This window comes from Barbus barbus, assembly GCF_936440315.1.
Source record: "Barbus barbus genome assembly, chromosome: 50".
In the NCBI taxonomy this organism is placed as follows: domain Eukaryota; kingdom Metazoa; phylum Chordata; class Actinopteri; order Cypriniformes; family Cyprinidae; genus Barbus; species Barbus barbus.
The window spans coordinates 14,424,526-14,441,171 of NC_136728.1; the positions used below are offsets into that span (position 1 = coordinate 14,424,526).

The following is a 16,646-nucleotide window of genomic DNA, read 5'->3' on the forward strand; positions in this document are numbered from 1 at the left end:
GCCAGTTGTGTTTGGATGAAACAAAAGAGCGCGAGTCTGATGAAAGTAGCACCGGTTTACGGATGAGTGGACTGATGCAAAGATGTAAACATTTCTGTGTACTACAAGATGGCGAATATCTAAGCGTTGAATGCTCCGATTGACCAATCAGGATATATATACGAGATATAATTTATAATATATATATATTTTTTATCATGTTCTTCCTAGGTATCAGTATCCCACCATGGATCAGCTAGCTGGGATGCTTCCTAGTGTGGTGCAACACTTTGGGTGAGTGTGGTTGGATTATACTCAAATTATGGGCTGTAATGATAATGTAATGTAATGATAATGCATTCCTTTAAATTCCTAGCTTCAAGAGTATTGTTGGAATTGGAGTGGGGGCTGGTGCCTACATCCTCGCCAAATTTGCGGTTAGTAAATCTCAGTCTTTTATTGTACGATGATCAAGTTTTTTTTTAGTTTTTTTTTTAGTTTACATTCAATGCAATTCATTTGTGCTCTCTACTTGTAGCTGATTTTCCCTGATCTTGTGGAGGGTCTGGTTCTACTCAACATTGACCCCAATGGGAAGGGATGGATCGACTGGGCCGCCACAAAATTGTCAGGACTCACCAGTACTTTACCAGACACTGTCCTGGCCCACCTCTTCAGCCAGGTACAATATTAATTTACATTGCTTATGTTTCACTGTAAATACAGTATACAGTCATAAAATACATTTCAAGGTTTAACATTTATTTAAATTTATGCATTAATTTTAGGGCATTTAATGCAAAAAAAGATATTTAGCTACTTTTTTATTTTTAAAATAATAATAAATCCATATCAAAGATATAATTTTTTTAAATGTTAAGTTGAAATTGATTTCTCAAGCTAAATATTTTGCTAACATAACATTCATTGTATTACAGGAAGAGCTTATGAGCAACACAGAAGTGGTCCAGACTTACCGCCAACAGATCAACAACACCATCAACCAATTCAACCTACAGCTCTTCTGGAACATGTACAACAGGTAACCGCCCACTACTACTTTATTAATATATTGAAAGTTACGCATAAGGCATGAGTAGAATAAAAATGCATATTCTGTAAAAAAAAAAACAAAAAAAAACTTGATTTAAAATCAAATCATCTTTTTTCCCACAGCCGCAGGGATTTGGAAATGAACCGCAGTGGCTCTGTTCTAAATGCTAAGACCCTGAGGTGAGAACTAAGTTAATTAGAATCTGATTAGTCTCATTTACATATGTCTGTGTGATAAGACCGAATTCTGAAATCTCTTTCTTGCAGGTGCCCAGTCATGCTGGTCGTTGGTGACAATGCTCCAGCTGAGGAAGGCGTGGTGAGACTTTATACCACTTTTGTGCCTTATATTTCAAACTTTTCGCTCCTTTCTGTCTTTACATAAACTTGTCTTTCTATATAATATTCCCCGAACTTGGATGTATTTGTCATTCAGGGACAAGTCAATCCGCTTCCTCCCTCTTTCTCTGTGTGTCTTTATGGGAGCAGATGGCTCTGGCCCAGGGGTTGATCTCCCAGGCTTGGCCAGCTTGTGTGTGCTGGATATTTTTAACTCCACACCACGGTCCTTTAATCTAACATATGAAAGCTGGGTCAGTGCACCATCACATCTAATCAGACACGCAGGGTGAGAAATGAGGAAAAAGAGGGACACGATGAAGGAGGGGAAGAGATGATAAGAGTGAGAAGTAAACGAAAAGAGGATGAGAGAAGAGACGGATTTGAGTAATTTAGGGCAAGTGGAGGAAGATGAAAAGGTGGGAGCAGAAGAAACAACAGAAGGATGATTAGGATGAAAAGAGATTAGGACGAAAATAATAAATAAATAAAGCAAAATCATGCTAAATGATCAGAAAAGCAAATACGCCACTAGTGAAACCCAATAATTCTTGATTATTACAATATATTGCCAATTTTAGAATAATATTAACAACAGTAACATTACTTGACTGATTTTCCTTCAATTTCTGGTCTAAATCATCCACACATTTAACTATGTTTATATGTATATGTGTACATACATACATGTGTGTGTGTGTATATATATATATATATATATACACATACACATACACACACACACACACACACACACACACACACACACACACACACACACACACACACACACATATATATATATATATATATATATATATATATATATTTAAAATATGTACATATAAGAAAAGGATTTAGATTTTTGTTTAACTTTTAGATTTAGCATTTAAATAAAATATTTAATACTTATTAAAAAAAACTTAATAAAATATTGGTTGGGGGGATGTATACATGAGGAAGGATGTGTTCCCACCATCAGTATCACATCCATTGACTAATGCAGACACTTGTGGTGAGAATTTTGATTAGAATTCCGAACATGTTAGAAAGAGGGTACCGTCCCATTCTGAAAATGTCTGCAGTGGTCCAAACAAGAACCCGAAGGAAAATGCATCTGCGCAGCTGTCTTTTAGTAAAAGCTGGAATATGACTCATCTCTGCAGTACCGCAGAACTGGGTCAGACCTCACACACACCCACACACACACACACACACACACACATACATACACATACATATATATGTATACACACACACTCACTCTCTCTCTCTCTCTCTCTCTCTCCTCCCTTCATCACATCATCCATCTTACTGCCCTTCTGAAGAACTTGTTTCATCTTCTCCATCTTCTCTTGTACTGCTCTGTAAATGCCTTGATACATATCCAAATGTTCACAAACATTTTTAAAATACAGTTTGAATATTTTCTACTCCTAGGTTGAGTGCAACTCCAAACTGGATCCAACCAACACCACATTCCTAAAGGCAAGCGAACAGACATACATTAGAAATAGAGGCCAACTTAGACCATTTTGACATAAAATTTTAGAAATGATTTCTAACATATGTGATTATTTTCAGATGGCTGATTCAGGCGGAATGCCTCAAATTACACAGGTGAGACTGCTTGATGTGTCTGATCTCAGATCAGTATCTGATCAGTGGTGACCAAACATTATGCCAAAAAATTAAGTAAAAAAAACCTTAAGTTAAAGCTGCTTGTCAAACAATAGTTTCAGTGTTTGATTTGTAATACAAAAAAACAAACAAAACAAAAAAACCACTCATGATTTATGATGAAATGTTTTGAATCCTACAGCCTGGAAAACTCACAGAGGCTTTCAAGTACTTCCTGCAGGGAATGGGTTACAGTAAGTCTAATTTATTTCATATTATTTTGATTATCAATGTATTTATTTACAGTGTTAATAATGTTTCTGGGTAAATCAGAACCCCAAATCAGTTCAGTTGATGATTCTTTCTCTGCCAGTATGTTCAGTGTGTCCTTTCTCCCACGTGTGTCTGTTTCCCATGATGAGAGTTGTGTGTGTATGCAAGCAAATAAGTGTGTGTGTGGGTGTGGAGGAATTGTATTTGGTATAATCTGTACCCTATGTGTATTTTCCTACCCTTTCTCAGTTGCTTATATGAAGGATCGGAGAATGAGTGGGGGGCCAGGTACTTCCTGCTTCCTGTTCACACCTGCCCTCTTCCTCATTTAGATGCCACATTTAGTCTTCTAATCCCTTGTTTGGCATTGTTTAATTTCTGTATTTATTCTTCCCAGACTGATATTTCCATTCATTCATTATTTACTTTACTGATCAGTGATTTTTCCTCTGAAGGAAAAATGTGCTTTGAATGCGCTCTCATGCTCTCTGCATGGCAGTTATTCAAAATTGTACCATTGAAAACAAAATCGTAGATGAATACATGGCATGAAATGCAATTTTTTTTCTTTTTAGCTTAGAATTATATTAATATTATTGAATTATATTATATTACTTTTTCAGAAACTTCACCTTTAAGAGAGCACTTGTAGGCTGGAATATCTTTTATATTTGAATTATTGCGTTTTCAATAAATATTTATATATTTGATTAAATATTTATAATATTTATATATTTTATACAGTCGTCACCTTTATTTATATTTTAACAATACAGATCGTGTCAAAGCACTTAACAGTATCAAATTGGAGGATAGAGTGTCAGTAATGTATAATAATAAGATTAAACACTCAATTTTCAGTTAAAGGCATTTCATTATTGAATTCAATACAGTATTTTCTTGTTTTTCTTGTTTCAAACAACTAAGTATCATTGGAACAAGTGTCAATTCAATTACAGTATTTGCTTTGTTTTGCATACAAATATCTAAATATCCATTAAACAATTGAAAGAATAGTGTAGAAAAACTATTTGAGTTCTGAGTTTTCATTCAGAAATCTGAATTAAATCCAAACTAAAATGATAAAGTAGAAAGACTGAAATAGTATATTTTTTTCTAAAACATGTGTTTTATTTACACCTTGGAAAAAAAACATTTTATCAGTGTATATGTGTGTGCGCATAGTTTTTCTGGTTTTGGTGCAGAATCTCACAACATTTTTGGAAGTTTATTCTTAACAAGAGGAAAAATTCTAATGGAGTAAGGGGAATTAATTCTTATTTCTACACAATTTTATTTAAATAATTGTTTTCTTGTTTAAGGATGTTTAGATATAAACCAACAAAAAAAAATACTGATTGAGAAAATGATTTGTTTTACACTGAAAACAAGGGTATTTATATATATACATAGTCTGGTTGGCTATTTAAGTTGGATTTGAGTCACTCTGAAGTATTCGCGGTGGAATGTTATCAGCTTGAGGCTGAAATTATTTTCAACAAAAAGTTCAAGCATGCCATCCCTGCCTCCTCTGCAACACATCATGCTGCCTGGAAAAATTTCCCTGTGGATATGAAGTGACTATTCATCCGTATCTCGATCTCTCCTTCTCTGTTTGTTTCTTAGTGCCTTCGGCCAGTATGACCCGTCTTGTTCGCTCGCGAACGGCCTCTCTGACCAGCGCCGGCTCTGTGGACGGTTCTCGCAACCGTGCATGCACACACTCGGATAGCAGTGAGGGTGTCGGGCAGGTCAGCCACACCATGGAAGTGTCCTGCTGAACCCTCTTGCACTGTCTCACACACACACATTTAGAGAGACGTGGCATGGAAGGAGGGCGTGAGAAGAATGGAGGTCTCATATTGCTTTCATTCTTTCTTTCTCAGCCATTTTCTATGTCGTTTTCTCTCCGTTTTTCAGTGTTAGCCATGTTAAAGGAATAGTTGACTCAAAAATGAAAAAAATTACCATCATTTACCCATATGACTTGATTTCTTCTGTAGAACACAAAATGAGATGTATATAGTCCAAGCGGCTATTTTCCATATAATGAAAGTGAATGGTTACCACAACTGAATTTCAGTGGGTAACAACCTTTTTTTGTGAATTAGCTTTAGAAGATCTAAAATGTCATGCACAGGTAAGGTAAACCACTTTTATTATACTTGAGCATGACAGCACTTGGTCTCCATCCACTTCCATTGTATGGAATAGAGCAGCTTGGACATTCTGCTAAACATCTTCTTTTGTGTTCCATAGACAAAATAAAGCCATATAGGTTTAGGAGAACCTTAGTTTGAGGTTTTCTTTTCGAGCTGAATTATTCCTTTAACCTGTAAAATGAAGACTTGCTGTCCTTTTCCCCTTCAAACCAGTGTTTAGTTTCGCCCAACGTTATAACGCGGTTACTTGTCGCTCTACGTGTGAGTATTCTGCACCCTTTGCTTGCTGCCTCTGGCCTTCACCTCCTTCTAAGACAAAACTACAAGTCCCATCAGCCCCTGCTCTCACTCATTCCTGTCCTTTGACAGTCTTTGAGGAGAAACTGATGGATTGAGTCGCAGGTAGAAGGGGTCGGTCTTGAGGAACAAGATGAAACAAAGTAGAAGAAAGAAGAAAGGAGGGTTCTTAAACCAGAGAGCGATTTATAAGTGACATTTGTAGCTCTCCCTCTCAATTTTGAGTGAAAGCAAAGTGATTGTATAGTCAAAGAGGGCGAAAATCTCTTAACCAGTAAACAGTAGCTTTCGGCTAATCATCTCGGCTCATTCAGTCTTTGGGAGTGTATGTGTCACCACATACTGTAGAATCGCTTTTGATAGACTTTTTTTGCATTATTTGATACTGTGATTGGTTTTCTCATTTAAAATGTTATTAAAGCATGAAAAACAGCTTTGAACATTTTTCTCCATTAAAGTAGGAACAGAAGTTCTATGACTTGACTGCTGACTTGCCTTAAAGGGTCTTTTTTTCTTGTTAGAATGCTTCATTTTACTATTCCTTTCACACTGAGCACTAATATAATCAAGCACACTTTCAAATCAAGTCTCACTTCATTAAATACGACATATCTAGTACACTTTTAGTGTGCACTCGCTGTCATATGAAAGCGGCTTTGCCTGGGATCGGTTCTGTACGGTCTCCTTTTTAGCTTCTGACCCAAACCAAACCGGAACCGTCGACTGAGGCAGAGCCTGTGTGATAGAGTTTGCAGTGCGTTAGCGGTACAGAATCAAGGCTTCATGCTTCCCTTACAACACCCAGCCCCGCACCAAGAATATACCAAAGCTACTGATACAAATGCACATACAAATGCACACATACACATTTCCCAATGAGGGCTGGGTACTGCAAGGGAACAGAGCTTTTGGATGCATATATATATATATATATATATATATATATATTTCCTATACACACACACACACACACACACACACACAATTCATGTACTCACATGCAACTTGCATATAAACAACACTGAAAGATTCATGTGCATTAGAATCAATCCATTCACATTTACTTTTTTTTTTGTGACCCTTATCACACTTCCACATTTTTAGCATAGTTTGTTAAATTTCTAAAATGGTCAAACTACAAATATATTTTTTGCATTCCCATTTGCTCCAATAGCAAAAAAACAAAACAAAACACAATAGTGTCTCTCTGACTTTCCAAATGTGAAAAAATAAGAGATTGATTATGGTGTCAGATGAGAAAATTATGTCAAGTTTGACGTCACTCCCTCTTCACTTCCCGTTTTGTTAGAAATACCTACATAGCAGCAGCCAAGGTAATATAACACAAAGTATAGTGTTATATAAAAAAAATTCTAGATTTGTTCATATCTGGAAAAATGTCATCAAAATCTGTGAAAAAATGTGTGCAGTTTGTGTACATAAATTTCCAATTGAACAAATAAAATAAATAAATGAACGAATGAATGTACAAATGATTGAACAAATGAATGAATGAGCCAACAAATGATTAAACTTGAACGAACAAATTATTTGAATCAAGTTCCAGAGGTGACTGACATGAGCTGAGATCTGATTGGCCGATGCAGTTAACATGGGCCTTACGAGGGCGGAGCAACCGTTGGCTTTCCATTCCACGCTCACGCTTTTCTGTCTTATTGAATGTCAGTTTTTCTGCTGCTTCCTCGAACAGGAAGTGCACAATTACGACTTTTCAGGGGTGTTTACTGCATGTTTGTCTGTAAGGGGCAGGGCTTTCTGGAGCATGATGCTCCAAGCTCGGAATGTAGGGCAAATCCCACCCCCAACAAACCCAACCCCCAAACACAAGGTGCCCTGCCCCTCACAGACACTTCCAGTCGCCCCTAAAGGGCTATCGACCCAGGCAACGCATCGTGATTGACCTCACTCCGTGCAAAGCTGGGCACAGTACTGTAGATACTGTACAAAGAGAAAAATGAATGCGTGATATGGAATAAGCAGTGAATGTGAAAGAAGAAAGAGAGGGAGAGGAGGAACGAAAGGAGGGTGTTCAAAGCGGAAGGGTGAAAGTCAAACGCAAAATATTGACAGGTTTCCTCCTAAAGACTGAATAGACAAACACTCATTCTTCCCCAGTATTGATTTGCATGAGTTTTGATAATGCAACCTTGTGTTTGTCGTTTTTCTTGATTTCCTGTCTGAAGTATGCAGTCGTTAGCTCTTATTAAGAGATAAAGAGCATGCTCACCTTTCAAAGGTGCATTTTTTCCTGATTCCTGATCTCTGCCTGGGGGCCCTGAATGTATAATGTGCTTTGGAAGTGCTGTACAGTATTGTCAATGTGGCCCCATATCACCGTTTGTTAAATCAGGGCTCACACCAGTTTGACCTGCCACACATGCCTTCCCTTGCACCCTTTTCCTTCTCAATCTATGTTCTCTGCTGTAGATATTTGCTGTTTTTAGGGCATAAATCTAAAAATAGGTCCGTACCATTAGCCTTGTCATGTGGAACTGTTATACTTTGGATTTCCCTTCCTCTTTTTATAATACAGTAGTTCTTATTTAACCATGTGTTGCATTTATTCTTGTGAGGATTCAATGAGTATTATTATTAATAACATGATTACAATTGTTACAATTAGCCATTGTTTTATATTAAGCAATAAGTTGTCTGTGTTTATTTTTTGGATGGGGTTGGTTGTTACAAATATGTCTAAAGATACTGCAAGTGTCACTCTTAACCTGCTTTATCATAAGAAAACTACAAAAACTAATGTGTTTATGATGTATGTACATCTATATACAAGCTGTCACTGTCTGTGTATTAAAAAAACTGAACGTGCAACAAATAAAACTGGATATACAAAAAGTATAAGGGCTTTTGTTTTATTTTCTTGTAGCTTAACTGGTATCGACTCGCAATGAACACAAATCATATATCCAAAAATATATGTACCGTTTTAAGTCGCTTTCGAGGAGGCTTATTTTTGCCACATAGGAGAAAAATAATGCTTTGGTAAATCATAATTGTGATATAAGAAGATATTCTAAGTCATAATTATGAAATAGTCAAAATTAGCCACTAAGACCATTAGCCATTATATAGTCAGAATTATTAGATAAAAAGTCAGAATTATGACAAAAGGTCAAGATTATGACAAATAATTATGACATAAAAACGCTGCAATTATGAGAGAGTAATAATTATGAGATAAAAAGACAAAATGATGACATATGGGGACAAAAAGTCAAAATAATGACATAATTATGAAATATAAAAAGCTCAAAGTCTGTGATATAATTTAATAAATTTGACAAGAAGTATGACATTTTATGCCATAATGTCTATTTATCTTGCAATTCTGACTTTCAACAATCTATTTCAGTTCTTTATGTCAGAATTATCCTTTGTCATAACTGACTTTATCTCATAATTTTGACTTTTAAAGTGACTTATGTAATAATGACTTTGTCATAATTATGATTTAACAAAACATGATTTTTAAAAAATGTATGTAATGTAATTTGTCTACAGAAGTAATTCAGCACACTCGTATAAACTGCAGTAATTTATTTATAGAAATGAAATTTGCGATACATTTGTGAATTTCATCACCTAACGTAACAAAGCTAAGCAATTTAAAGATGTGTGCATAGCAAAAAAAAAAACATTTATAGGCTTGATTTCCATTCACATACTTCTATAAAGTAAAAGTACATGCTTCACTGGTGATGGTGAAAGTACAGAATTTTGAATGTATGGCAAGATAGGACACAATTAATCATATGTATACAACAAAATTGTATAAACGTATACCTATATATAAGGTATATGTTATAAGCTATATACCCTTTAAAATTGTTGCAATCTGTTTGTAAAAACTGGTAAATTAGGAACTAATATATTTATTCCCTTGCATTAGCATCTAAATTCATTATTTTACCGTTATTTGGGTTGATATGTTTAAGAACCCTGCAAATACATACTTTGAAAAATTGCAATCTACTGTTTCTTTGGAATACTGTTTTTACCATAAGAAAACAAATTCTAACCTTGCATGCAATACAGTACATACTGTATGTGAAATAGGATGCAGCCATATTCTCATGTCTTGAATCAAGTCATTGGAGAATTACTGAAAGGTGATCGCGTAAGTTAAAATGTAGGCATCGCTGTAGGCATATAGCAAATGATCTCGGGGGTCATAGTTAAGAAACTGAATATTAGTCTGCATCTTCTTAATATTAATTTTCAAATCAAAGCGCTCTTCCTTTGTTTTGGTGTCATAAGAGTAAAAGATCTGTTCTGTTTCTTTATCCAGGTAACGAGTAGCATAAAGCACACCACATACCATGAAGGTGTTTGTCACAGTCTTTTTGTGAAGAGAAGTGAACCATGTTTGGTTCAAAACTGGTGGGTTACTAGTCTCGATTTTACTGATAACCACATTTCCAAAGTTGCTTGTGGTTGCATATATAACATAGATGCCTGATTCATCTGTGGCAAAATCCAAATCAGTATAGCTGTATGTTGTGCCGAGGTGTGCGAATGGAAACTTGCTGTTGTAACCTGTATCACTAGGTAAAGCCACAGTACTGACAGCACGAGTCGTCAAGTTGAACTGACAGACGGAGTAAGTATAGTAACAGTTATAGTAGAGTGCATTGGCGTACATGACCATGTTTGGCCCCTGAATTGTGTTTGTTGTGGGATTGGAGCTTGATATATACGTATCTTTTGGTCCTATACCTAATAAAAGGGTACTCAAGGTGCTGTACTGGCGGACATAGTAGCCATATACGTTACTACTTGTGAGCACCACGAGCCAGTACTTGTTCTCATCTCCTGGAGCGGGTTTTGCATCTCGACCCCAAGCACCATAAGTATAGGAGGTGCTGTATACCGTGATGGAATACGTTCTAGGTCCCACCACACTGACCATTTGACCCAGACCACAGCGTCCTGAAAACACAGAAGAAAAACAGAACTAAAAGTCGTGAGCATTTCTTGAGCTGGTTAACAATGAAAATGCTCTGGAAGCTTGAGTTAAGGAACTATTTGGATCTTTAGCGTACCTGGGGGAACTGTAGGAGGTGGTAATGTAGCCTGGAGCTCATTTTTGCACTGTTCCAGGTCCCTCTTAACACGCTGGTTCTCTCGATCCTTCTTTATCACCAGCATGTTGTCAAACGTCTCCAGCTCTGCCATTGTGTCCTTCATGTTTTCAAGCTTTAAGAAAAATATCACTTACATTTTTAATTTATACTTATTATATATATTTCGGAGGGAATATATTTTATGTGTATGCCCTATTTGATTTATTTAGTTTTTTTTTGCATTTTTGCATTTTGCAATTACTTTAATTGTTATTATTTAATCTTTTTCTTAAAAAAAGTATTTATTGCAATGCAGTTGTTCGGATTTTTTATTTTATATTAGGACAGTTTATTTATTTTACTAGTCCTGTGTATTTAAAGTATGTTAAGTATTATTTTTAAGACAACAAATTTGCCTAATAAAACTAGGTGGTTTTAATATAGTGCTGGGCGGTTTGTCCAGAAATCTGTATCATGTTTTTTTTTTTTTAGGATTCTGGTGGTTTCAGTACCGTATCGATCACCGTTTTTCCTTGACTGTGCCTTTATATGCATCAGAATGCATGAAACTGTTGCAGAACCACTGTATTTTAATTACAATTCAATCAAACATGCAGCATGAGCAGTTTTTTATATAAATTGGATTGTATAATTGAAAAATTTAAAGCAAATACAGAATGGTCTGACCTGAGTTTTGTGAAATTATGTTAAATAAAATATATCTGCATGAAACAGTAACAGCAGACGGGATGAATGAAAATGCAAATTCACTCTCTGACAGCAGGTGGCGCTTAGAACAGCAGCAATAGAACATTTCCTAGGTTACCGCTGTAAACAAAGCATGGCTGCGTTTTTGAATACTATATTAATATGCATTATATGGAGATAAAATGAAAAAAAAAAAACCTCTAAACTTTTCTCAAGTCAGTCAATTCATATAAACCCCTTCCCCTAATTCAGTATTTAGGATTTCCTTCCAATATTTCACGCATTGTGAAGAGAGTTTGCTCTGCCGGCCACAGTACTTTCTCCTCTTTGCATCCGTCTTTAGTGACACTTTTTAGTTTATTTACCCAGTTAAAGAATTAGTTGTGTGTTATTAATAGTTCTAAAAGTTCTCCAAATTGTCAGAAGTGTATGCAGTTAACAGGGATCCCTCAAATCACAACGTTGTGTATGCCGTTTAAAAAAAAAAAAATTCACACCGTGTGGGTAATTCAAACCAGTTTACTGTTTGAACCGGTTTATCACCCAGCACTATTTTAATATACGTAAAAAAAGAGCAAATTACATTTCCTCTGAGGAATTTTTTTTCTTGTACATCAACAAAAAAGCAAATAAATAAATAAGATTTCCAATAATGAGTGATGTTTTATACAGCAACTCACCTGAGCTGCAGCCTGTACATTGAGATGATAGTAATCGCTGGTGGTCTTATTGAGTTTGTTGAGGAGGTCCTTTATTTCAGCAAACTCTAATTCAATGATGCGCAGAGACACGGCCCCATAAATATTCCTGTCGTCCTCCTTTTCCAGCATGAGCACATTGTCTTCTAGTTGCTTGATACGTTGTTGTAGACCCAACAAAAGTCTGTCCAAGTCTGTCATCTGCAGATATTTACATTTACATTATTAATTTAATTTGATTTAACATGTAATTAATGCATTTTTTCCACAATTAATTTGAACAACAGATCAAATTAGAAAAAATAAGTAAAAAAAAAAACGAATTACCCTTTCTGAAGTAATGATCCCAATGCATTGTGCAGATATAGTTTCTACTTTCGTTAGTTTTTGCTCAGGGAAAGCAGGATCTGAATTTTTTAGATCGCACACACAGTCCTTCCCTCTCACTGACTGTAATGACCAAATCATAGGAAATTAAATTTAATACAAAAATGTACAGTTTATGTGCTCTCAATAAATGAGACGGTACGTACAGAAATAAATTGTCAAAAATTATTCATTGTAAAAGGATTTTATCTTTCTTACCTGAAAAAAAGTTAGAGGGATAATAATCATCAAAATGAATATATTACACCGACTCATGTCTGAAGGTAGAAATGCGAGCCTAACATCAGAATAAACAACTTCGTTTGGCAGAAGCAGAGTTTTAAAGCCATGTCATTATGGTGAAATATCTGATGAAAACTGAGTCTGATTTCTTCATTTATTCTGGGTGGAGCAGGTAGGGTCTGTTGCAATCTTCATCTTATCTCTGTGGGAACCTGTATGTCAATGAATAATGGAAAATTGTATTGTTTACTAGCTAGGTTTCGACATTACTCTCTCTGACCATATATATTTTTTAAACTTTTGTAATACTTCATGTAGTGTTTGCAACATCAAAATGCTTGTGCTGTTTAAAGCAGAACTTTTAGTCTTTCGGGTCATTTGCTCATCATGCAGTCTTACCTGTTGCTCCTCACAGTCATAGTAAGTCCCACTGTTTTTTTTTACAATATTTATGCTGAATTATTGTTTATTTATATTCATAATGTTTCATTTATTGATTGTACATATTGCTGCAGTTATATAATAATCACTTTATTTTACTCCCGAAAGCATTAATAAAGGTAACAATTGTCGAGATAATTCAGTAAAATAATTCTTTGTCTACTACATTAAAATGAAGCAATAAAAATGTATTTCATGCATTAAAATTTTGTGAATTGCATCGAATATCATGTGTGTACAGTATTTGTGTTGATGTGTGTAAATCAGGTGACTGCCGAGGCTCAGAGAATTCAAGGGGAAGAGAAGGATGGTTCCTGTGTGTGTAAACTGAGCAGCACAATCTGGGCTTTTCCTGCGGTGAGGTTTGAGGGAGTTCAAAAACAACTCCAGACTTGTGAGGAAAACCTTATACAGTTTCATAAAAAGGTGAGATTCTTTGAATTCATGTAGATTCATTCTTGAAATAAAATAATTGCAGTGACCTCATTTGCGGTGTATCCTTCAGATAAAGGACAGTAATTTACAGCTGCCTAAGATGGAACTCACTCTTAAGAACATCGAAACCCGCCTGACACGTTTCGAGTATCTGAACTCAAATGGTCTGTACAACACCCTTCACCTGCAAAAGCTGACTGAGGAACTTGATGCAATCTATTATACTGCCAGAGATGCTCACAAGAAAAGCCCCAGCAAACAGACAAATGACCTTCTCAATGAGGTAGATCTCCAAACATCATAAAAAAGTGTTATTTTAGAATTATTTATATACTATTGTAGCATTTATTAATATTTTGAATTAGCTTTTTTTTTCAGTTTCAGTCATTTTGTTACATGCTTTTGTCTTTTTCTTTGTCTATTTCTAGCTTTAATTTATTTTTGTCTATTTATTTTAGTCATTTATTTCAGTTAACATTTCTCATTTAAAGTTTAGGTCTTTCTAATTTATTTAGCTTTATTTCAATTACTGAAAAATATTTTTTAGTAGTTTTTTTCTGAAAAGCCATACAATAAAAGTTGTTATCAGTGTGAAAAACTGAAATTTTAGTCATTATTCAGGATCTCTACTGTCCCACGAAGCTCATGTTTAGTCTGCATTCATTTCCTAAAGAAATCAAGTGACAGAAAATATCTTTTGATTATGGTTTACTCATCATTGAAGTTCTATGAAGATGAATTGAAGATGACAATAGACTAAGCTGATAAAAATGGAAAACAATAACGTATTCAAAGATTTGTTGACCATTATATCATTTGTGTTCCTCTCAGTTGTCTAACGCAAGGAAGGACGTTGAGAACATGTACAAAAATAACATCTTCAATCTAGAGACAATGAAATCGAGGCTACGTGACCTCAACAACCGAGTGCAAACCTGTAAAACTATACCTGAAGACTTCAGGAGTAAGTACACAACACTCAGTGAGAGGACAAACCAAGGGTTTTGAAGATTTTTTTTTTCATGAAATAGGCAGTAAAATGCTTACTTTAAACGTATGACCAATCCTTACGACTCCACTTGCAGGTACTTGTCATCAGCGTATCATGTCCAACATAAGTTCTCCAGTTGTTACCAAGCTCAATTCCCTCAGCTCGTCCTATATCTCTGGTGCTTGGGGTCGCGAAACCAAACGGGATAGTAAGGAACGCTACTGGGAACACTGTCTGGTGAGCGGACACAAGCATGGCAGCACAATCAGGATGTACAACTCATATGAAGATTTCATGGCCAGCAAGAACTACAAAGATGAGTACATCGCATCATCCTACAGCCACAAGAATGCTGTTCAGGGCTCTGGCACTATATTGTATGACAACACTGTATTTTACCAATGCTACAGCACCGCTGAAATCTGCAGCTTCAACATTACAACACAGGCAACCAAGCGTATGAAACTGGATGGTGCCGGAATCGACAACAAGTTCCCTTTCTGCTACTACAGCTGTCGTGACTGGACCGATATCGATCTGGAGGCTGATCAAGATGCTGTGTGGGTGATATACGCCACTGAGGAGAACCACGGCAATATTGTTGTGAGCCGTTTAGACCCACTGTCTCTCAATATCACTCATACCTGGAAGACGCAACTCTTTAAGAAGTCCGTCACCAGCACGTTTATGGTGTGCGGGGTCTTGTATGCTACACGCTTTGTTAATACTTACCAAGAAGAGGTGTTTTATGCTTTTGATACAACCACTGGTCACGAGATAAACACACTTTCTTTGCCTTTTGAGAAGGTTTCTGCTGGAATAGCCAATCTGAACTACAATCCTGTTGACAGGAGACTTTACATGTATAATGATGGCTATCTGTTAGCATATAACACCTTCAACTGAGGGCCTTTCATATGCAGCTAATAAAACATATGCAATACAAAGTACAAACTTGACAGCATGCTAAAAAATCTCAAAATATGCACAGTGGTTAAACTAAAGCTTTACGCTATATCATTATATGATTGTGAGACTTTTAAAGTGCTTGAGTCAGATGAACCTTTTGGCCTAATTTTGTCATTACAATAAATGTGCTTATACTGCACTTCTCTGTGACTGTCTTTTTTGAACTCACTTTTTCTACAACTTTACTACTGTACTGCAAACTCTACAATTTATTTCAGTACTGTAACAGTTAACAAATTAACATACTGGCAAGAGCCAAAATGCATCATCATGGCACTCGAAGGTCATTATCCTATCCGACATCGCTGCAAAGAGAAGGCTTTTTAATTGGCCAGATCAAAATATCACATGCCTGATTATTTCAGTCTAGCATTTATGATGTAATAGTTTTTTTTTAACAATCTTATGACCTTATGAGAAAATGCACTAAAACACCAGCCAGTAACATTTTTGGAGCTTTATAAATGAAAGCCTTCTTTACGGTCACTATTGTGACCAGTGGGATTAAATGGGTTAAGTATTTAAAGGGATGGTTCACCTAAAAATGAAAATTCTGTCATTAATTTTTCACCTTCGTGGTGTTCCTACCACGATCAAGGCACAGAAACGTAATAAGGACATCTGTAAAATGGTCCATGTGACATCAGTGGTTCAGCTGATGTTATGAAGCTACGAGAATACTATTTGTGCGCAAAGAAAATGACTTTATTCAAAAATTCTTCTCCTCTGCGTCACCCTCAGGCACCATTTTGATACTTTCCAAAATGGCGCCTTAAGCTGTAAAGTCATTGTTTTTGTCTTCTTTGTGCACAAAAAGTATTCTCGTAGCTTCATTAAACTACAGTTGAACCACTGATGTCACATGGACTATTTTAACGTTGTCCTTACTATGTTTCTGTGTCTTAATCGTGGTAGTACCCTTGCTGTCTATGGAGGGCCAGAGAGCTCTCGGATTTCATCAAAATATCTTAAT

The 16,646-nt window shown here is 35.9% G+C and overlaps 3 protein-coding genes across 14 annotated transcripts in view; 2 read left to right on the forward strand and 1 right to left on the reverse strand.

Moving 5' to 3' along the window:
- Window positions 1-8,589, forward strand: part of LOC306868270 (protein NDRG4) — a 34,330-nt gene extending 25,741 nt beyond the window's left edge. For 5 of the 12 annotated variants that reach the window (XM_079414373.1, XM_079414367.1, XM_079414375.1 and 2 more), the window contains 11 exons: window positions 211-273; window positions 356-416; window positions 518-661; window positions 918-1,021; window positions 1,156-1,212; window positions 1,300-1,351; window positions 2,812-2,859; window positions 2,956-2,991; window positions 3,194-3,245; window positions 3,514-3,552; window positions 4,891-6,212. In XM_079414373.1, the coding sequence (XP_079270499.1) occupies window positions 211-273; window positions 356-416; window positions 518-661; window positions 918-1,021; window positions 1,156-1,212; window positions 1,300-1,351; window positions 2,812-2,859; window positions 2,956-2,991; window positions 3,194-3,245; window positions 3,514-3,552; window positions 4,891-5,045 (811 nt within the window). In that variant the 3' untranslated portion in view covers window positions 5,046-6,212. Of the gene's footprint in view, window positions 1-210; window positions 274-355; window positions 417-517; window positions 662-917; window positions 1,022-1,155; window positions 1,213-1,299; window positions 1,352-2,811; window positions 2,860-2,955; window positions 2,992-3,193; window positions 3,246-3,513; window positions 3,553-4,890 lie in introns of all 12 variants that reach the window. The other 7 variants (XM_079414371.1, XM_079414376.1, XM_079414372.1 and 4 more) reach the window with 2 other exon arrangements.
- Window positions 8,588-12,913, reverse strand: LOC306868269 (olfactomedin-4). The gene is made up of 5 exons (XM_079414366.1): window positions 12,814-12,913; window positions 12,556-12,678; window positions 12,211-12,429; window positions 10,802-10,955; window positions 8,588-10,688 (listed from the first exon to the last, which is right to left on the reverse strand). The coding sequence occupies exons 1-5, from the start codon at window positions 12,868-12,870 to the stop codon at window positions 9,859-9,861; spliced, it is 1,383 nt and encodes a 460-aa protein (XP_079270492.1). The 5' UTR covers window positions 12,871-12,913; the 3' UTR covers window positions 8,588-9,858.
- A 231-nt stretch (window positions 12,914-13,144) lies between these two features.
- On the forward strand, window positions 13,145-15,811 carry LOC306868274 (olfactomedin-4-like). Its single transcript, XM_079414383.1, has 5 exons — window positions 13,145-13,257; window positions 13,546-13,704; window positions 13,784-13,996; window positions 14,545-14,677; window positions 14,799-15,811. The coding sequence occupies exons 1-5, from the start codon at window positions 13,225-13,227 to the stop codon at window positions 15,608-15,610; spliced, it is 1,350 nt and encodes a 449-aa protein (XP_079270509.1). The 5' UTR covers window positions 13,145-13,224; the 3' UTR covers window positions 15,611-15,811.
- The last annotated feature ends 835 nt before the right edge of the window (window positions 15,812-16,646 follow it).

Bases quoted from the DNA above. Each gene is read 5' to 3' on its own strand.
- LOC306868269 (XM_079414366.1), bottom strand. From the start codon at position 12,870: ATGAGTCGGTGTAATATATTCATTTTGATGATTATTATCCCTCTAACT. The intron at 12,679-12,813 runs GTAAGAAAGATA...TGGTCATTACAG, and splicing joins TCCCTCTAACTTTTTTTCAG to TCAGTGAGAGGGAAGGACTG. The intron at 10,956-12,210 runs GTGAGTTGCTGT...TTTTTCTTAAAG, and splicing joins ATGTACAGGCTGCAGCTCAG to CTTGAAAACATGAAGGACAC.
- LOC306868274 (XM_079414383.1), top strand. From the start codon at position 13,225: ATGCAGTCTTACCTGTTGCTCCTCACAGTCATA. The intron at 13,997-14,544 runs GTAGATCTCCAA...TGTTCCTCTCAG, and splicing joins CAAATGACCTTCTCAATGAG to TTGTCTAACGCAAGGAAGGA. The intron at 14,678-14,798 runs GTAAGTACACAA...CTCCACTTGCAG, and splicing joins TATACCTGAAGACTTCAGGA to GTACTTGTCATCAGCGTATC.